This window comes from Ammospiza caudacuta, chromosome 8 (assembly GCF_027887145.1).
Source record: "Ammospiza caudacuta isolate bAmmCau1 chromosome 8, bAmmCau1.pri, whole genome shotgun sequence".
Taxonomy (NCBI): Eukaryota; Metazoa; Chordata; class Aves; order Passeriformes; family Passerellidae; genus Ammospiza; species Ammospiza caudacuta.
In genome coordinates this window covers 33,594,069-33,615,399 of record NC_080600.1, presented here as the reverse complement: position 1 = coordinate 33,615,399, position 21,331 = coordinate 33,594,069, and the positions used below count along the sequence as shown (strand labels likewise).

The following is a 21,331-nucleotide window of genomic DNA, read 5'->3' as shown; positions in this document are numbered from 1 at the left end:
AGCACATCACACTTCAAGTTTTGCTTCCAGACATGATTTTGTGGGACTTGGCAGTGCTGTATTTAATGATCTTAAATGCAACCTAAATGATTCTATAATTCAGTTTTCCATTTATAACCTTGTGCTTATGAGCCTTCTTCCTTTTACCTCCACTGAGGCAGCAGTGATTACCTGGAAAAAACCAATCTGCTCTTTCTATTCTACAGTAATGAAGAATTGAAGTTTCTGTTATCCTCATATGGTATAGGGTGATTTGCACAGGGTAACTTTGATTCTTATCCAGTTAATTTTCACAATCATTTGGATATGTGTTTCTAATGGACTGAACACATTAGCATGGTAGAAATACAGGAATTCTCCAAGGAGATCCTTGCCTTTCTTCCTTACTGGCTTCATTCTTTACCTGAAACTCTGTATTAACAGATAAACAGCAATTTATCAGCTAGAATTACTAAAACTGTTGCCCACGTTTTAATACTTCCCAAACGTAACCCCTAGGCATTGCAATGGCCTGCAGAGCAATGTATTTAGCCTTCTACAGAGTGGTTTTGTTTTATCCATGTTTTTTAGCTTACCCTGCAGACTGTAGCGTTCATATTGCATAGCTCTGATCCTCCACCATCACAACTTTTATATCTGCCCTTCTGAATCTTATTCAAAGCATTTGTCCCAGTCATTATTGCTATCTTATCACTTCCCTGATATTCTTACAGTACTCCATTTACTTATTCCCAGTTCTTGTGCTGCCCAAGTTTCTGGTGTCTGTACAGCAGCATGTCACTCTGGTTGTTGCTCACTTTCTGCTCTTCTCTGTGATCAGGTGCTGCTCTAATTTGCAGAACCATCACAACTCCTCTTCCCAGCACTTCAAAGCTTTACTCTGAGAAGGATGGAAAAGTGTGTATTTGGAGGAGTGGGAAACAGACCTTAAGAGGAATAAGATTTTAACAGCACACAGTTTTACAGCTAGCTTTATCATCCTCAACATTGTCAGGAATCATGGGGAATGCTTTGCTTTGGACATGAGTAGAAACAAAATGTGCCTGCAAACAGATGAGCAATACTGCTGACCAAACACACTGGGCTGACTGCACAAAGTCTGCAAGGGAAAAAATGTTTATTTTTTCTAATGTCTTACAATTGATTACACTTGGGTGTTTCTTTTAACAATAGCAGGTACACATCAGTTTCAGAAATGATTGTTGATGGTGGCCTTAAAACAGCTCAACAAAATTTTGGCTGTAACTCCTAGAAAAACAATTCTCATTCTTTTCTAAATAGCGCCCTGGAATTCCGTCCAGCTGAAGAAACAAAATGGTCCTTTAAATGTTGAGCATGTGACTCTCCTAAAACACAATCAATCTAATGTGATGATTCCTCAATTTAAGTCATTTAATCAGAGCTCAGCAGGGTTCCACTTATGTAGATTTATGAAGGCAGTGGTTTGGAGCATGTAACACTACCAGAAACATCATGCACATGTCAGAAGGACTTCAAGAAAATCTAAATAATATGTAGCTAAATCTGATATGGCTGATCCATAATCAGATTTCACTGTTGCACTGATAGTGATCAATATGTTGGAAAATCCTATTACACACACACTAAAGAAATAACAGGCATTCTTGATTGAATTGATAAGTACAAGAAAACCCCAGCTCTTTCTGCAGTAACATTACTGTAGCTCAGTGTGTGGGAACTGGTGGTGGGAACACAATAAAACCCCTGGGAATCAGATTTACAGTCTCTTTGTGAGTCCAGATTTGAAAAGTTCCCACAACAGCTTTCTGGAGTTTAGCCACCTAAAATCTGAAAAACTCATTGCTGTCAGAAACTTTTGCACCTTCTCTTGTTGGTAGTACCTGTAATGAGTAGGACTGAAAGGTATCATCCCTTCTCTTTCTTTATTCTTCTTTTCCAGTCTTGTTATGCCTTAGGCAGCTTTGTGTGCAAGTTGTCCTTATGCTGTCACTTAGCCAGGAAGAAACAGAGGAGGCATCCTCATAAATTTCCACAGAGGAGCTGTGACCCATCTAATGCTTCATTTTTAGTGTTTGTTATTTTCATCACCCACTGAACAAGTGATTTTGCAGAAAATAAATTATCTCAAGTTTTTAAAACAACAGGTTTAATTTTTTCTTTAATAAGTGTTGATGTTAGCAGCAAAGCCCTATTATTCAAGATGACCTCGTACCACATTATGTAATGTGGAAAAGCAGCAGTGCACTGTGCTTGTATGTATGTGTTTTAATCTGATTGGAAATATTGCTGAAACATTGTCCACAATCCAGTGGAAACTTCCTACAAGAGGTGGGGGGGTAAAATACTGCCAGAGTTCAAGAAGCCATGGAAAATTTATGGCACCTGACCTCATGGTTACAAACAATCTCAGAATTACATGTTTACCCATTTTCCTGTTCTTACCTCAGTCCAGATGTGTCAATAAATATGTATGAGGTCATTAATTTCCTTCAAATTCATCAAGCAGTGCTCCAGACCCACTAGCACTTGCAGCAGGTATGAGGATCACTCATGGGCTGAGAGGGGAAGTATGTCTTCATGGACTTTGGCATTAAGCCTTTTCTCAAACTCTAACCAAATTTACTAACTCATGGGGCAAAAACCTGCTGTACATCACTTTTATCATCTGTTGATGTAAAGGCATTTGTAAAGTAATCAAATAGTTTTGCTTTTATGGGTCCCCAGACTAGTTTCAACATCTGGGATATTTTATTCCATTTGGCTGAAAACCCTCCCCTTAGCTGGAATAAAATGGATTGACAATGTCACTTCTGTTATTGAAAAACAATATCTATTTGCTTGGAGATAATGAAACTGTATTTCCTACCAGTTTTCTGGCATCACATCATAAAAGAAAGAAGCATAACTATGAAAAAGATTGCATAACTGAAAAAAGCCACAAGAAAGTATTAAAAATTATGGCAATGAGTATAAAGAGCAGCGAGTCTTAAAAAACAAAACCTCAAACCAACTCAAATCTGGACATCAAGATTTCATCACATTAATGTATTTATAGAAACATTTAAAAGAAGTCTCTCCTGGAGATTATCCAGTGGCTCTGTCATGGTGGCTGATGTGAAACTCAGCTGGTGCCAAGTGCTGCAATTTTCAGACTTTTCAGATGAACCAGTGGTGGGTTCAGTGTGGGGAAGAGGAGATATGGGAGGCACTTGCTGTCCTGGGGGCATCCATGTGGGAGCACCTATGGTTCTCCTGATGGTCATCCTGCTCCCACAGGGTTTCCTTGTGACCCTACACCTGTCCTCCTGGCTGGGTGAAGGTCTTTGCAGGACCACTGCTGCTCACTGTCACGGGCCAGCTGGCTGTGGGGCACAGGGCTCTGTCCCAGGTGGCCCCATGTCCCCAGCCCATGGCCATGGAGCTGCAGCCCCACGTGCTCTGCAATGTTGGGTGCCCGTGTGGTGAGCTGTGGTCTCCAGGGAAAGGCTGTCATTGCAGCTGACTCTTCCTTGCAAGGAGAGAGAAGATGATTTCCCATGCTTGTCAGTCAGGCAGCTTTCTCCAGCACTGAATTTCAGCAAGCCTTTTTAAATTTCTTTTTAAAAACCCTAATTTAAGGCAGCATGGCACTTGACATTTAACTCTGTGGTTACCATGGAGATAACACCAGGTATTTTGCAAACTCCTGAAAGGTACAAGTTACATTGAATAGTGGGGAATCAAAATAAATAGATATGGAATGCAGACTCCAGGCAAGAAAAGCAGCAGACCAACTTGTATTGTCAAATAACACTTGAACCAAAACTCTAGAGTTGAAAGCAATAGAGGCTTTCTTTTTAAATAACTCATTTGTCTGGAAATCTAAAATTAACTATTAAGTCTGTTTTCTTCTCTAATGTCATTGAAGCAGCAATTCTCTTGAAAAAGTTTAATCCCTCAAGTAATAAACAACAATCCATACCTTCTGAATTTTCAATCTCTCCAGAGTTTGTCTGTTTTAAGCAAGGATATAGAAATTGCCACCCTTCTGAGTCAGTACAGGTAAATCACACAATCCTCCCAGAGCCAGTCTGCAGTGCAGCCCTTGCTAGAGGGACTTGTGTCCACAGAGCACATTCCTTGTGGAAACATGCCTGTCTTTTTGGCTAGGGACTATATTCAAAATAAGGAAATAATCTACCTGTTGTTGAGCCTAGTCACAGGTTGCACTTCTGTGCTCTTGAGACTGGCACTGAGCTGGAATGAAACCTGTCTGACAGATCTGTGCTAACCTCACAGTAAGCTCCCATTGCAGCCAAGAGGCAAAGCCTTGATAACAAATACAAAGACTCTGTCCAAACTTCAGGAGAATTTGTGTCACTGTCAAATTGGAAGGTAGCATTAGAGTTGGGAGGACCATTTTGTCACATTCTGCAATTGCATTACCCTTAACATGAGACCAGTTGTTTGCAAGATTTACATGCTTTCCTTAGCATGTCGGGGCGTATGCTCTTGCAAGTGTGGAAAATTATTTGCTTGTGCCTATGGAGAAAGGTATATATAACACCCAATTCTGTATTCCCATTGCTTCAAGGAGCTTCAAGGCTTCTGTTCTTCAATGAAATCACTCTGTCTGTTGTTTCTCTTCTAGATGTAACTGTTCTTTGGCTTTTTGAGGATCCTCTGTGTAGCATCTCATCTTGGAGCCGCAATTTTCTATCTGAAATTGTTGTGTTTTATTCAATGTGCTAATAAAGAAAACAGATGTCTCCATTTTTGAATACTACCCATGTTTACACAGGTCATGGTGGTTGTTCAGAACAAGTAAAGGAATAAAATGATGGGCAACATTTAGAGTAAAGTGTTCTAAAAATAAGAGAAAGAGATGCTGACTGTGCTGCTGATCAGTGACTGCTTCACAGAGTTCAAGGTGCCAAGCCAGATTTTGGAGCGAGAGATCAGAAGTGAGAGATGCTTTGGGAATGACTGCTGTGTAAATGTTTGGAGATGTATCATGCATTTCTCTGTGGTTTGTATTCCAGAAAGACGAGAAAGCCACGATAGCCAAGATGAACCGGCAGCGCGCCAACTCCATCAGCCATAACCCGCCTCACTGGGGTGTTGACCGGCCCTTCTACAACCACCTGGGGGGCCACCAGGTCTCCAAGGAGATGAAGAGAATGGTAATGCCTTGCTCTATGGACATTAATTCATTTTCTTCTTAATAGGGTGTTATATATCCCTCCTGCTTTGTCTGAAGGTTTTTACAGCCCCCAAGGGCGTTTTCCAAATGGGGGTGGAAAATTCGACTTTGACTCCAGAAATAACAGTAATGGGTACATCTGGAGGTGAGTGATTGTGAGATGAGGCACAAGGTTGTTTGAGAGGGGAAGGGAGGCTGAATGGCTCAAAGAAGGATCTTTTGTCTGACTTGTCCCACATTCTGAGCACTCATCCAGGCTGTGTGAGAAGATGTCATTATCTGCAAAAACTGCTCCATAACCCAGGCGTTCAAGAGGCATCTGACTGACATTTCTGTTAGCTCAGTACCTGCAGAGGGTTCTTGCATTGTCACAGCCAGGTGCTGTTCTCCTGTCTGTGTGCTGTGAGGCCCCAGGGATGTCACTGCCATGTTTAATCCTGGAGAACACATCCTCGAATACATGGATTAATTGGCCTCAGGTAGCAGGCATCTTCATTTCTTTCTTGTACCTTTCACAGTCTTTCTAAATTAAAATGAACAAGAGCTAATTACCAATTCAGTTGCACTGAGAGGACTTTTATGGCTTATTTTACATAAAAGGTGTAGATGATATCTTTGTTTTCTGCAATAAAGATTAAGAAGGTAGCTTATATTATAGTGGCTATTTTTAATAACAATAGAAACATTTAACACCTCTATAATTGCGTGCATAATCAGATTGTTCTGTAACTTTATTTATGTTGTTTTGACCCTTTATGCACAGTTAAAAGTGTCTATTTGTTACTCACTTTGTTGTCTATAGTCAAAGTTCTGCTCCAGGTCACCAAAGCCATTAAGTATTTAAAAAAATATATGAACATGAGATTCAGTCCCACAGTTTAAAAATTTGGTCATAGCTATAAGAAACTGCATATGGTATCTTTTAAAGGGAAATGCTGGCACTTTTATTAGTAGTTGATGCTAAGATTACTCAATCTTAATATTATTTTACAGTGCAAAACCAAATTTCTTAGTAATACTAATGTTTCTTTCATTTCTCAGATCTCCAAATGAGGGCTTCTGACATGAGCATACAGATCAGTGGAACTGTGCATTTTTTTATGTGGGCTTTTCAATAGGGTGTGCTCAATAGGCATGACATTATTAGAAGAGACTAATCACACTAGCACATAATTATAAATTTCTTTGAATAGCTTTTAAGGGGTTCTTGAAGCCTCCTGTTCAGAAACAAGGTGTATGCATGCCAAATGGTATTATGCTTCTTGGTGTTAATTACAGTTTGCCATGTCTAGCTGGTTGTTCAGTTGTAAAAACATAATTATTTATTGAAATACCAAGCTGAGTCCTAAAAACTTCATTGCTCCTCACTTGTAGGAGGAAAGACTTACCTTTTTTTAACTTATCTTCAGCCTTTCCCTGTAATGCTATTTACCTTCTTGAAAATTCAGCATCTCAGAAAGTCCCTTCTACTCAATCTGCCTCTTGTACTAAGCTCTCTTTTGAGAAGCTGATGTTGCATGCATCAGGCTGTTCCTTGAAAACCAACTGAAACCTGATTCAGATGTATTATTTTCAGCTAGACTTTTTGTTGTTCTTATGGACTGTTTTTTAAAACCTGTTATTTGCAGATTTACAGATCTGTTACATTTGAGATGCATTAGTGAAAATGCAAACATCCTCCCCATGGCCTCCCATTTTAATATCTGCTAGATGGATATATTAGTGATTAGAACACAGGAGCAATTTCTCCATCTCCTATCTCAACTCAGAGTAAACTTCTAATTTAAATATGCATTTTTTTGTACCACCCAGCTTTGCAGAGTGCTTTGTCATCTCTAACATTGTGTTACACATATGCTGTGTGTGCTTAATGCATGCAGAGTGCATGCTGGCTGCAAACTGCCTGCTTAGAAATACAAAATGCAGAGAGACAGAAGGGGAGCAGAGCTACAGAAGCTTTTATCAGTGCTCCTCTGGGATGACATGTCATTGATCTTGGTAAGCAGCACCAGCTCTCAAACCTCCTGAAAATGTGCTCTTTGTTCCACATCACCCACCAGACCTTTTGCATGTTGTTATATATAGTCTTTCTTCTTGGAAGTTGTGAACATGTAAGGTTGGATTAGTCAAAGTATTATGCCAAAGGTGGGCAGTGCAACATTGCCTTTCTCTTGAAGACCTGGAGCTCCTTAGCTCTGTAATTTCGAAACAGGTATTTATAAGGGTAATGGTGAGACTGTCCTCAGGCAGGAGCCAGGTAACATTGCAGTGATGTGCAGTTCCATTGTATTAATGTGTAGATATGAATACATTTGTGTGTAGGGAATAATAGAGATGGGTATGAAGGGCACTGGGTTTTGTCACAAATGTAAAACATTTTGCATTTTAAAGACAACCATATTTTCAGAAAAAAAAATAGACACTTTTTTTTTTGAGTCTCTACTTACAATTCCCTGAAAGAGAATATTAAAGTTCCCTGAATTGCATTTTTGGAAGGCGCTGTTATATTTAATAGAAAACAGAATTATTTTGGCCATTTTTCTTTCCAGTGAATGCTGGCTCTGGTAGCTGTCTCTATTCTTAGGATATATTAGCAGTAGTCTGAGAGGAGATGGAGTAGCATCAAATGTAGCCCTTTATTCCTTTTTTCCTCCTCCTTCTCCTCTTTTGTCACATCATTCCCATGTGCTGCCATGTCTGGGCACATCACCAGTGCAGCTGGTGGGGTTTGTGTGGAATGGCAGCGTGGGCAGTGACATGGGGCACCTTTGGTCCCTGCTTCTCTCCATGTTGTGGCTTGGACCTTAACCTGCACCAGGTCCAGCCGATTTTCCACGATGTTTCTAGTTAAAGTTTTTCCCTTTTGCATACAGGAGTTTTTTCAGACACATATGATAAGTTAATTATCCTACATGTGTCCATGTGGTGGTAATCTAAAATGTCCTGGAAAGCAGGAGTCACTTTCCTACTCCTACCCTGGCTATCTGGGGCCTGAGTCAAGGAGTTGCAACTGTGTCAGCTCATCCCATCCAGCGCTTTACTTGTGCACTGGTCTTCTCTCCAGACCATCACACATCCTTCTTTTTCCCTTCCCATTGCTTAGCAGTGGCCTTCCTCCCCCTGCAGAGCTGCAGGGAGGCAGCAGCCCAGACTCATCAATGCTGCACACTGCTGACGCTGACCTCCATTAGCTGCTGCAGGAGCCCCAGCCCCGAGCAGACTGGTAACTGTGCAGGGGAAGTCAGACCCAAATGCCCTGGGAGGGCCAAGAGCCCTGCCCTGAGCTGGCAGCCTCTGCTGGAGCCCTGCTCTGGGAGCCCAAGGGGCTGCAGGGGCTGGGGGCAGCTCCAGGGCAGGGGAACCTGCACAGCATCAGCTCAGGGCTGCACACAGAGCAGGAACTGAGCCGCAGCCTGGCTCAACAGCAGAGCTGCTTGCTATTTTTATTGCCTTTTGCAGCTTGACTTCTCGTTTCCTAAACAAAAGCAATCAGTCCAGCACCAGTGACTGTATCTCTGTGGAAATGGAGACTTTTGTGCTGCTCATTCTCCCAGGTCTCCATACACCAGCCTTGCCTTCCCCACTGTCTCTCTAGTCCAGTTTGTAATTGCAAGAGGGTCAAAAATAAGTGAACTTAAAAGCATTTGAGAGAGTACAGGTATATTTATAGCTAGTACAATATTTATACACCACTGAGAAATACTTTGCTTTTCCCAGTATATATTTCAGAGCGCTTTTATAAATATTGATGAATTTTAGACTTCTGGAAATAATACTCGTGTCTCAGTTTTCATCAGCAAAACAAAATTGCTATTAAAGAAAAACCAATTTGGGGATTGTAGTCGACTGTAAACTGAAAGAGGTTTGTTGTAAACAGCAATAAAAAGGGAAATGTTGATACTTTCCAAAATTACAGGGCTGTTCTGACAAATTATTTTCTTGCATCTTTTACTCTGCTCAACATTATTAAGTTTGTATCCAGAAAAGCACATCCAGTTTGGGATTACAATAATTTAGGAGATGTGGATGAGTTAATCTAGTGGACAAAATTCCAAATAAGCAGAGTTTCAACAGTGTGTCCTCTGAAAATGTTGAAATATTGTGTTTGCTCTAACCTAGAAGGGAGAAAACTGATTAGAAGTAAAAGTCTTCAAATACAGGAACATTTTTAAGGACAAAAAATAATGATAAATCATTCTCCATGACTGTAAAGTGCAGGTTTAAAAATAATCATCCTAATTTGGTGAAATGAGGGTCTAAATTAAGAAAAAAACTTAGATGCAAGGAACAGGCTGTATAAGAAGCTTGTGAAATCCCTGATCTTCATTAACAATTTCTAATTATTTTATTCAGGGCTTTTAAGTCTGGAGTGACATCACAAAATCCTTTGCAAATATTGAAACAATAAGGTTAAAAAGACTCTATTAGGAGAATGTATAGGGAAAAAATAATATATTAATAATATGAGATACATGTAAAGATTTTAGAAAGTTTCTGATCTGGGCATGGAGCTTCATGCATCAATCTCCCCCCTTTGTACACGAGCCAGCTGTACCCCCAACATTGCTGACAGAGACTTGTCTAGCCCTTGTTTAAAGACCTGAAAGGATGGAAAGTCTTGCTGGGCATTCTCTTCAACAGTTTTATGATTTTGGTTGATGTTTCACTTCACATGTCCTCACTTCAGTTTGAAACCATGGTGCTGCATGAGCTATTCACAGTAGATAGAAGACAGTTTAATTTCCTCTCCTTTACAATTATCTTCTCTGTGGTTGAAGACTATTACCATGTCTCTGCACAGCTCTGATTCCCTCATCAAGTTTGTTCCCTGGTTGCAATGCTGGTTCCAGTCTGACCATGCTTCTGTCATGAGTCTGGGTGCAGCTAATGAACCATTTAATTTGCAGTGAAATTGTGTATGAAGTCAATGTTAGTTACAAAGTAAAAAACTGACATAAAATCAAATAGAGATTATATATGTGTAGGAAATACTACTGCATGCCTATGTTAAAGATGTGAGACAAGGTTATAAAAATGGATCCTGGCTGGCATGATAAAGGGAATCAGTCCTGATTCCTTGTGGTGCTGCTCAGACCTCTGCACATCCTTCTATGTGATATTTCATTGCTTGGTGTTTGTTTTCTAATGAAACAGTACTCATCTACAAGCAGGGTCATTCCACAATAAAATAATTCTTTCTCCTGTTCCCCCTGTCCTAAATCAAGCAGTTCTTTGCATTTTGCATTGTTAATACAGCTAATTTCCTCTCTTTATGTCTCCAAGTTGCCCTTACAATAGATCTTGTTACTTGGAAATCAAAACTGGGGAACAGGTGCCTCAGTGGAACAGATGCCATAGCTGGTTCTGTGCCAATTCTACCTCTAAAATATCAGAAGTAATGAAAATAGAAAATAAAAGCTCCATAGGACAAGTTTTCCTTAGTCATCTCTGTCAAAGAGAATTGGATTTGAGTCCATGAATTAGGCACTGAGGGTTCACCCTCCTCTGAAAGGTTTCATTTAACTGCAGGTCACCATTATCCTCTTTTCCAGCAATCATCTGCTAAATCTGGTAATTGCAACACTGACGTCAGCAAAGCTGGGCAGGGGCCCCCAATGGAGAAGAATTTGACCCACTATTTTTTCACTGCTGTTGTAGTAATTTAACTTGTAATCAAGCAGGGAGAAACTCACAAAATCCTTTCTGCTGTAATCTCCACATATTGCTATAGATCTGGGAGGAAATTGTTAGTCTAGTCTGGGTTTTATAGAGCCAGTTTGGTTTTGATAGCTCTCAAACAGCAAGGGGAGGAATCCCATCCAGCAGTTATGCTGTATAATTGCTTTGGTGCTCACCTGGAAAAAGGGTTTCCTGATTCACATGATCCATGGGATCTCACATAAATGACTGGATGTACAATGTACATTGCTCAAATTGTCAGGGGCTTTACACTGTTTGGTATCCCCATCTGCTAGCCTTTTATTCTACCTGATCAGGACTTGCAATCATCCTTGATTACTTCTTTAAAAGAGGGATAAGAATCTCTCTTTTAAAGAACTAATCAATGCAACAGCAGATCTGCAGCTGCTATTGAGAAACCTAGACAGAGTTTGATATTTGCTTGGAAGCCTTGCGCTGATAATTTTCCCACCATTCAGTACCCTTTTCTAGAATAAATTTTACTTGTATGGGAAAGGTCATTTGGATTGAGACAGTACTAAAATGTGTCAGACTGGTTTTGACTGGAGCTAAATTTAGCCTGCAGAAATAAAGATACAATTCCTTTTTTTTCACAGAAACACTTCTTCCAATATTCAGGGAAGCATTGCACAGGTGGATTTGTGGCACTTCCCAGAATGATTTCCAAAGCTTCCTCAAGCAGGCACTAAGCCTTAATGTCAAAATGCTGCAGGTCAGGTTTGGGTCTGGGTTTCAGAGAGGGTGAGCAGCTCTGGCCAGCACCAGTGGGCAATTTCAATTAAGGCTGGTTAGGCTGGGATCCAGTCTGTCTGCATCTGATTAGAAGGCAAACAGTAGTTTCTGCAGAAGTTTGTGGTGTTTATCATCATTTGGAGAGTAGACATGGGAGGGCAGAGATTATGGAGCCAGGAACTGATTCAGAGCATTTCTAGGACTGCTTATTTTTATGTCTGTTTTGCAAGTTCTAAAAACTGTTCACAAATGAGGCACAGAACCAGAAACCATTTCACTTGAAAATGTGACCTTTGTACTGGAGCGATTTGGATTCAGAGTTCACAGAAAACTGTGAGCAACCTGCACTTTTCAGAGGTGTGAGTTCAGAGCCAGAAGTTAATTAAAAGTAAGGTAAAGAAAGCCTATTTCAGCCAAAGTAACCCCTTGTGATCTATAGATTTAAATCTGATGGCCCAGATAAATTCATGGCATTGGCCAGGTCTGGTCTGCCAGCTGAGGACTCTCTACAGAATCATTTTGAGTTGAAGAAAACAGAGGGTTTCACCATCTGTGGCCAGTGCCGTGGAATTAAAGTCTTTTTATCAAGTGGGGTGGGCTGCAGAAAAGGAGCACTTCAGCTTTCCTTTTCAGACCTCATTAGTCTCTGTTCCAGCTATAGCAGACACACTCATCATTTAATCTGTTTCATAAACTGTTTTTCTGCCAGTCTGTTGTTCTGCACTTAGATGCTTGTTAAATATCCTTCCTATCTGGCTTTATTCTTTCTGGACTCTGGAAACAGAAATTGTGTTATTTTTGGCTTGAGCGCTTTGAAGTCCTTCAGTTTTGCTTCTGCATTTACACCTGACAGCATCTGTCTTCATAGCCTTGTCTTTTTGACCACAGGGACAAAGCAGAAGGTACAACTGTGCTGAAAATAGATGTGAATAATTAGTTTTGTGGTAGACCCAAAGTCAGTTTGTTTTTATCAACATCTACTCTCAGCCTGTCACTCTCCCTTTCTGTTTTCCATGGTCCCTGTCTCTGGGAAGCACCTCTGCAAGTTGGCCTTAACTCTTACAAAGCTCATTTTGTCCCTAAGTTCAAAGTTATTTCAATTTCTGCTTTAACATCATGTAAGTTCTATTTTGACTTTGTTCTGGAGATGGAAACAGGGTAAGAAAATTCAGTTTCTTTGTCATTTTTGCTCCCAAGATCTTTGCTGGAGTTGAGAACGAAGTTTTTAAGGGTGGAATTTATGCTTCCCACACACATTGCCATTAAGGAGGTCATGAAGCTCATCAGCCCCTCTACTGCCTTATTTTTGGAGTTAAATGAAAAGTTAAAAGCATATAAAATCTACTCCAATTTTCTTTGCATATTTACGATATGTTAATAATTGCAGCCAGTGTTCTCAAAGTTAGAATTATTATTTCTAATTGTTCTTGATTTGAAGTGTTATGGTGTAGCAATCAGTTTGTCATGTCTTTGACAAACACTTTGTCATTCTATTTAAGGAATCAGTTTTAATCTTCAAAGAAAAGGGCTTAGTTAATTTAGAAGTCAAGCTGAGAGATGGCAGTCATATGAGCTTTTAGCACAATAGATATTCATAAAATATCCCCCATAAAGTAGTAAGCCTTAGGGGCCATAGGGACTGAGGCAGTAATATTCCCTCTTTTCTTCCTCCTGCACATCTGCTCCCACTGAGGATGTCAGTGTGGATTCTGAGTCACCTGACCTGCCATAAAACAATGAAGCTTTTCAAATAATCTCCTGTAGAAAAGACAAAAGAGCAGAGCCTTGAAGGGAGTTGATTCAGCTGAATTTAGGTTGTTCCTGAAGTCAAAGAGAGGACTTGTCTTAGTCTCAGAGGAATTATTAAATGCTATTACCTTTGCTTTTGCAATCTGATGGCAGAGTAATACAGCTTCATGGGGGAACGAGGAAAACACCAGTATCAGGGATATTTAAAATGAGACTGAATAAAATTTGCATGAGGTCCTATGTGCAGCAGTCCATTAGTACTGTACTGTGGTCAGACCTATCTCATGCCTTATGGTCCCTTCCAGAAGGAAGGAATTTTGGCCTGAACAAGAGCAACTTTATCATCATGATTATGGAGCTATCCTTGAACTCCTGCAAATTCATATCTGTCTGATTCTTGTAGCCATCGTCGCTTTTGTCATTTTCACTCCTGCTGACAATTCCCAGCCTTTTCTTCATAGCTCCCTAGAAAACCACTGGCATTGTTTCAGTCTGCTGGGTACAAATCCATGAGCAGCCAAGAGGGGATTTATATTCTTAACTCCAGGAATTGGTTATTCCTCTTCCTATCCCTTTACACTCCCTCTCCTAAATGACAAGCATCTCATTTTTATCAGCTTTTTGGGGGGAATGTGGTCAGATTTCTGAATATGTTTGTGCAGAAATGTCAATTTTGACATATCTGTGCAGCAGTACCCAAACAGGCTGAGCCCAGCCCCAGCCCAGCTGTCCAGCCTCCAGTGGATCACATGAGGGGTGCTGAACAGTGCCTTTAGCCCCTCATAATTCTCTAGAGTTTGGAATTTTGGCTACCAGATTATGAGTAGGAATGAAGAAAAATCCATGTAGGCCCTATTCCTGCAGGCTTGGTTGTGTGTTTATCCTGTGTATAACACAGACCATGGCAATTGATGGGAGCGGCCTTACTCTGAGCCATTGGCTGGAGCAAAACATCTGACTCCTGAAGATACTAAACTATTTGCCAGCTGGGGAGAAGGAAAAAAGACCAATATGTCATTAGTGCTCAAGCCTTGTGCAAGGGGAAGGAAATAATCTGAAGTGCAAATTCTTCAATGAACCGAGCATGCCCGCAAGAGTGGGAGAGGTGAAAGCACATTAACCAAAACCCAGGGGGAATTCCTCTCCCAACCCAAAGCAGGGTGAGCAGCATGACCCTGAGCACCTGATCACCTCCTCTGCCTGAAAGGCTTCTTGGTGAGTGAGTGAAACAGGGATGCTTTAGTGGAGAGGGAGGAAAAGCTTTGGTCATAGCCAGGTCCTAGAGGTGTATTTGCTCTATATCCTGGCAAAGTCTTCCAGTGCAAATAAGAAAGCTATCCTGTAATAAATGACCAGATTTTAATAAGCTGTGTTTAAGGATTTTCTTCCTAAAATAATCCCACAGACCTTTCTCTAGAACAATTCCATTTTTGGCAATTCTGCTTGAAGAATCTTTAGTATGAAATGGGTGCGTTTGAAGTGAATCATTTAATTTGCTTAACTTAAACAGGTTCCTACAACATTTAATTTTAAGCTGATTCTCTCTAATTAAAGTTCAAGTCACTCTTAAATATTTAGCCTTGTTAAATGAAGATCCAGGAAAGAAATTATGATAGTCTTTTTCTTTTCTGCTTTACTTGAAATATGTGTTTTTTTGGTCTTTAGTTTTGAAGCACCAGTTTAATTTGTGTTACCATCAAGAATAATTTCCAGAATTTCAAATACAATTTAGTATTGTAAATTGAAAAGCCAGATCAATTAATTCTCTTTTATTTTAGAAACTTTCCTTGTAACAGTTTTGCTGAGGGAGAGAAGCAGAGCAGAATCAAACTCCATATGGGTTAAGTGTTCACCCATATAAATGGCCAGTTAAATATTATCCATACTTGAAATATTGGGGAAATTTTTGAGGATATGCTTGCTGAGGTGTTCTAGTAACTTGACCTGGTCAGCCTGTGTCCTCAAACTTGTGCATCCCAAAGGCAGGAGTGTGAGATCTGTGTTTAGTTTGAGGAATTCAGTGGGATGGAGGGTTACACAGCTGGTGGTGAAAATCAGACCATTTTAGGGGACTCTCCCACTGCAGTCAGTCATCCAGTTCCCAACTGCCTAAGCTTGAAAAAGTTAGTGACCTTCATATCTGTCTAATAAACTACTGGCTGTTTTCTCATCCCTTCCCTCTGCTTATTTCTTGGCTGGTAGCTATTCATGTTCAGTTGACTTTTTTTGGTTTTTTTTTCCCAGCCTAACTGACAATGACACCAGACAAATTAGTGAGCATTTTGTCTCCATGATTAATCAGTGAGCTTTCAGTTTTGGCACTGTGTGGTAGGATTACTTAGAGGATAAATAAATAAATCAATCAGATATTTCTGACAACTGTAAAATAATTAGGCAAAAGAAGAAGGAAAAAAACCACCCAACAAAAAGTTGAATGATCACTCTTTAACAAGAAATCAGAAAGTACTTTTCTTTTTTTGACTTGAATAACTAGCCATGCTAACATGCTAATCAGCATTATTATTTCCTTCTTCCCACTGAATCTGCTGGTGGCTGTGACATGGGACTGAGAGACTTCCTTGACCTGAATTTTCGATGGGTTAAATTGGAGTGGCAGTTTCTGTTTAGGAGTGTGGTTTTAGTCTGAAACAGAGTATGCAAAAATGGGAATTGCTCTCTCAGTGAATCACAGTCCTGGCTGCTGACCTGAGTGACAGACCTCAGTTTTTCCCTCTGGCAAAGCTGGTGTGTTGGCTTTCCTTCTGCCATGTGGCCACACTGCTAACTCACTGCAAGGGCAAAATATGTTCTCATTTAGTATCTGGTCAATGTTGTTGTTTCTGATGGTTTTGGACAAGGCCCCTGTGGGAAGACTTTTGCCCAAAGATGTTTGATTTTCCACAGTCAGGATGGATTTCAGTGTGCTGCCCCCAGAATGGCTGCTGCTGCAGGTCCAGCAGCTGGAATATCCTCACGTGCCCTGAGCAGTTTTGGCCTGAGGTCCCTGGGAGAAAAACAAAAGCAATTCTTCATATCTCCCAGCTACATTTGTTTTATGTTTTGGAACACAGGGTACAAACTCTGTGCCTTAGTATTTGACCCTATTTGTCAAATATACAACTTTTCTTAACTACAGTTAAATTTAAGCCAAGATGTCAGAGGGCACATTTTGTTTCAGCCCATGCAAAATGGCAATTTTGATGTAATTTGGTCTGTTAGGTATGTTAATGCTAAGCAAATAAACTTTTGCCCCCATATAAAATTTTGTCTAAGGCCTTCTAGCCATGACAACTATGGATGACTCATAAATACTTAATCCATTCAGGTGGTCCTGAAAGAATTGTGAATATTTGGGCCATTGCAAATAATATAAATAATTCCTGAAATCTCATTCAAGAAAACGTGTTCTGTGTGTGCATGTGATGAGGGGAGGAGCAGGGAAACCCCTGGCAGAGATGAAAACCAAAATGCATCCATTGCCCTTAGCTGAGCCCTGACATAAAGAGATGCAGCCTTGTTGAATACAGGGGTTGATTTATGTTATTGTTCTGAGTTTTGTTTCAAGCAAAACACATCCTCAGTTACAATATCAATACAATTTCCATTGTGTCATTTGTAATGGTGACTGCTAAAAAGAAGACACCTGAAATAAAGTGTGCCAGCAGTCAGCTGAAACATTTCCTTTATCTGCACTTCCAAGAATTTATATCTGAAGGAATGTGTTTTTCCAAAGCTGCTCTGTCTGCCCGCTGGCAGGGCTGCACAAAATTTTGTTGTGGGTGGGAAAAGCTGTCCATCCACACCTAACAAATGAGTGCCCTGGAAAGTCCCCTGTGAAATCTGTTCCCGGGATGCTTTGTGTTCTCAAGGTCAGCCTGTTTGCTCACCCTTGTGCTCTTTTCCTTTCTTTCAGGGTTTCGAGGACCCCAAGGACAAGTAAGCAAATTTACTTCTGTCATACACTGTTATGTTTACACGTTTGGGATTTTTTTCTCATATTAAAACAGGACAAAAATTGATGCCCGGAAGCCAAAAATAATGCTTGGGCTCCCCAGAGGTTTGTCCTGGAGGGACAGCCAGCTGAGGGCACAGGATTGACTGATGTGCATTCAGAACAGCCACTGCCCTCAAAACATTTATTTGTTTGGTGCTTCTAACTTGCTTTTATAATTAAAATGCTTTTGCTGCATTTCCCCTTGCCCCAAATAATCTCTACTCTTTGAAAATAACCCAAGACAAAATCTTCCTCTAAAGTATATACAAGTGTTGGACATTTCCAATAAGAAGGGTTTATGTGTGTATTGAAATGCCTGTATAATTTCTGAGTTTGTTTATATTTTATATTACTCATTATTGCATATTACTTATTTCTACATATAAAAATAAACTCAGAAATTATAACTTGTTTGAAAAAGTAAATTCAAAGTTTAGTGGTCTAAAATATAGCCAAATTTTAGCAGCATTTTCATTTTTTTTCCTAGAGAACTTTAGAGAAATTATTAAAACAATTTAATGAGAGTGATATTTTGAAAATTTACCTTTAGAGGAAAAAACCCAAGCACATTCACGTTTTAACTTCTACAACTGGACACAACAAAAGCATTTCCTGTGTTGAAGTTGTTTAGAATAATTTCATGTTCAGTCCTGCTGAATGGCATTAATTACAAACTTGCTTAGAGCGAGTCAGGCAACAGTAGAGGAGACTGATGCCTAAATTATGTTGCTGTTGCTCTTTGTCATGTTTCTCAGGCTGAATGGATTTCTGTGAGCTGGGACAGGTAAATGCTTCTGTGAGCTCTAGGCATCCAGCTGTGGGAAAATTCACATTATGGTGGAGAGCAGCTGCATAAATGGAAAGTGATAAGTTTGAACCTGGCAATATTAAGAGTCATTCTCTCCTTCCCTTGCCCTTCCCTGCAAACTGTTTTTTTGTGATATTTAGCTCTGTGCACCCTGGGATGTCTCTCTAGTGCCACTGTTCACTGTTTCCTGTTGTATCCAGGGATGTTGGGAAGCTCCATTGATGTTGAAAAGAGTTAACAGATTACAACAAAATAATTCATAGGAATACAGAAATTTTCAGTATCCCTCATGAAATAGTATTTTTCCTCATAGTTTCTGCTAGAAAACACAGAAATCAGCTGCCTCAGTGCTGGTCCTCAGCAGAGCCACCCAACAGCTGAGGAGCAGCATCTCCTCTGTTGCTCCAAGGGCCATAATCTCTGTTCTCCATCCTATAGTTTGAAAAGTTCCTTGGGCTGTTACAATAGCTGAGCTGTCTCACTCACGGTGGCACCAGCTTATTATACAGATTTCAGGATTTTTGCATTGCTGTTCAGTACCAAAAGAAGCTACTACTTGCCTCTGGTTCTCTTTATCCAGAAATCTGTTTAACTCAAGTACAAAGATTTGGCAAAAATAAATCTCTAGCAGAGTATGTTCATGGTGAGAATGGTTAAAATTAGATATCTAAACCATGTCAGGTCCTGAGGCAGTTCCTTCATGTGCAGAAATACTTAGGGTCAATACTTTTGTCTGGCAGCAAGGGAAGACGTGGGCAGCACACATCCCTGAAAACAGGACCAAACCTCATGTGCATGAGTGCAGGTTTAGTTACTCAACCTAAGCATGAAGCATTTAAAATTATGGCACACATGTAGTTTTGGCAGTGGTCACACTCTGCATTGGCAGAGAGTAATTAAATCAGCAGCACATTTTTGGACCACTCTGAAGCCAGAATCTCTGGGTTAATTGGTAGCATTCACATTTGAAAAAGTTGCTACAAGCTCTTGTTTGTGCTGTTCTGTCCCTTGACACAATTTTCTGTTGGCTACATTTGATGAAACCTCAGCACTGCTTTTAGGATGTGTTTTTGGAAGTGTCATGGCAGCCTGAAATCCTCATTCCACCCTCCCCTCCATCAACCATACTATATCAAAAGGCATTTTGACATATGAATTTCATTAATCTGTGGCAGTAGCTCAGCTCTGACTTACAGGCACTGCCTCCAGGGCACTCCTTAGAACTGGGAACTTTAGTATGCCAATTTAAAATTACATTTATGCAAATGTACCCCAACTTGCTGCACTGTAATTTAGCTTGGGTACAATGGGCTGTGAAAGTCACCTGAACAGCTGAGGCTGTGCGAGGTGACTGAGCTTCCCTGCAGTCTGTGTGAGGGTGGCTGCCCACTGCCAATGTCCCAGCAAGGCAATTTCAAACCTGCAGGGGTAACTCCACACAGCCTGCAAGCTTGGAGCTTACTGTAGTGTTAGAAACACCCTGAGCAGTAAAACAACCTAGTACAGACCTGCAGGCAGCTGAAGTGGACACCAAGCAGGCAGGTTCTTGAGACTGGAACTGGAAATGTGAGTGCTCTTTGCCAGCTGCTGAGCTGCCCCTGGGCTGGGTTGCAGCGCAGAGCGCATCCTGTGTGCGGAGCGGGGAAATGGGAATGGCCCCAGTGTGTACAAACTCACAGGGCCTTGGAAGGCATTCTGTAAATACAAAGCCTAATGATTTCCTTGCTCGTTTTTATGAGCCCAGAAGACGCTGCAAGGACTGAGTGAAGCAAAGCAGCATCCCCTTGAATGCTCAAGCAGATGTACTTCCTCTGAGGAAGTAAATTGAATGTCCTGACCTTGTAGGAAAAAAACCACTTTTATTTGCAAAGCTGATTATATGAATTTCTAGGAACTAAATAACTTCTAGAGCCCCAAAATAAAAAACTCTTTCCCCCAACCCCTTTGATACTAAGGTTGACTAAAATAGAGATTGGACCTTGAGAAAACTAGGCTTGTAACTGCTGTATGGCCACTGAGTAGATGCCACTGCTGTGCTGTCATGACCCAGGTAAGGAGCAGACACATTTAGCTTGCTAGCTGGGTCAAGGAGTGGTAGAATGGAAATGAGCAGAAAGACCTGATTTATTTTTGTCTTCTTCTTAAAATCTGATCCAGTTTTGCAGAAAGCTTTGAAAGAGCCTTCCTTTTGGAAAGGGACCTTTAACTTTTAAAACAGAGGCACAATCTGATTTGTGAGCTGCTTTCCAGCACAGCCTTACCTGTGGGAGCCTGCTGGCTGCAACACAGGGTGCATTGTGTGCTCTGGTGCAGTACAAATGAAACAGGGAAATAAAGCAGAGTAGCTTTTCATCGTGCTTGTCAGACCCCAGGATTTTTCCTCCAGAGCTGGGGAGGGTCACACAGCAGGAGCCCAGGGTTGCTGTGGCACCCTGGGATTTGCACACAGAAATAGTTTTCTGCGGCAATATACCCTTGTGCAAGGGAGGAGCATATTCCAGTGGATAACTATTGGCAATCCCTGGGTATAACCTGGGCAATCATGCAAGCAGAGCAGAAAAACAGCACATCAGGATTAGATTTTAATTTCTGCCTATAGCTTGTCTGAGGGCAGGCCATTAAAGTGACAGCATCAAGTCATTAAAATACTGTTAGATTTTAAAAATAACTAGAATCTGGGGAGGTGCTTCGGGTTTCCTCATCCTCAGTGCAAAACGCCTCAGGACAATTAAGTTTACAGTGTTATTTTTTTCTCAACAGTTTTTGAAAATCAGCTTCATTTTTCTCTAGCTACACAGAGATTCAGAAAAACAGTGGCACAAAATATTATAATCTTGTTCCACATATTTAGAAAGTAGAATCAAATTTGTATTTTTTTTCTGTTGCCTTTTTCTTCTGCAACCTTTCCTTTAGTAAATATCTTGTGAACAGATTTTTCTTTCTGTTTTATGCTTTATACTCATAAGTGAACTGTGTGAAGGGGAGTCAGGCCACATTTTTTCCTCAAATATTTGTTCTGTAAACAATTTTTTCTCAAAAAGGGAAAATTGTTCAAGTTTGGAAATTTTCTTAATAATATTTACAGAAATTGTTATTAGAAAGCATGAAATATGACTGGAGGCATAAATCATTTTTTTCAGTGCAGGCACTAACAGCTACAGCAGTAGAGCAGTGAAGGGAAGCA

General features: G+C 40.5%; 1 protein-coding gene across 1 annotated transcript in view; it reads left to right on the top strand.

The window, feature by feature from the left end:
• ADCY5 (adenylate cyclase 5) overlaps positions 1-21,331 on the top strand; it is a 201,494-nt gene that overhangs the window by 153,491 nt on the left and 26,672 nt on the right. The window contains exons 8-9 of the mRNA XM_058809156.1: positions 5,004-5,144; positions 17,259-17,281. Coding sequence (XP_058665139.1) covers positions 5,004-5,144; positions 17,259-17,281 — 164 coding nt within the window. The remainder of the gene's footprint in view (positions 1-5,003; positions 5,145-17,258; positions 17,282-21,331) is intronic.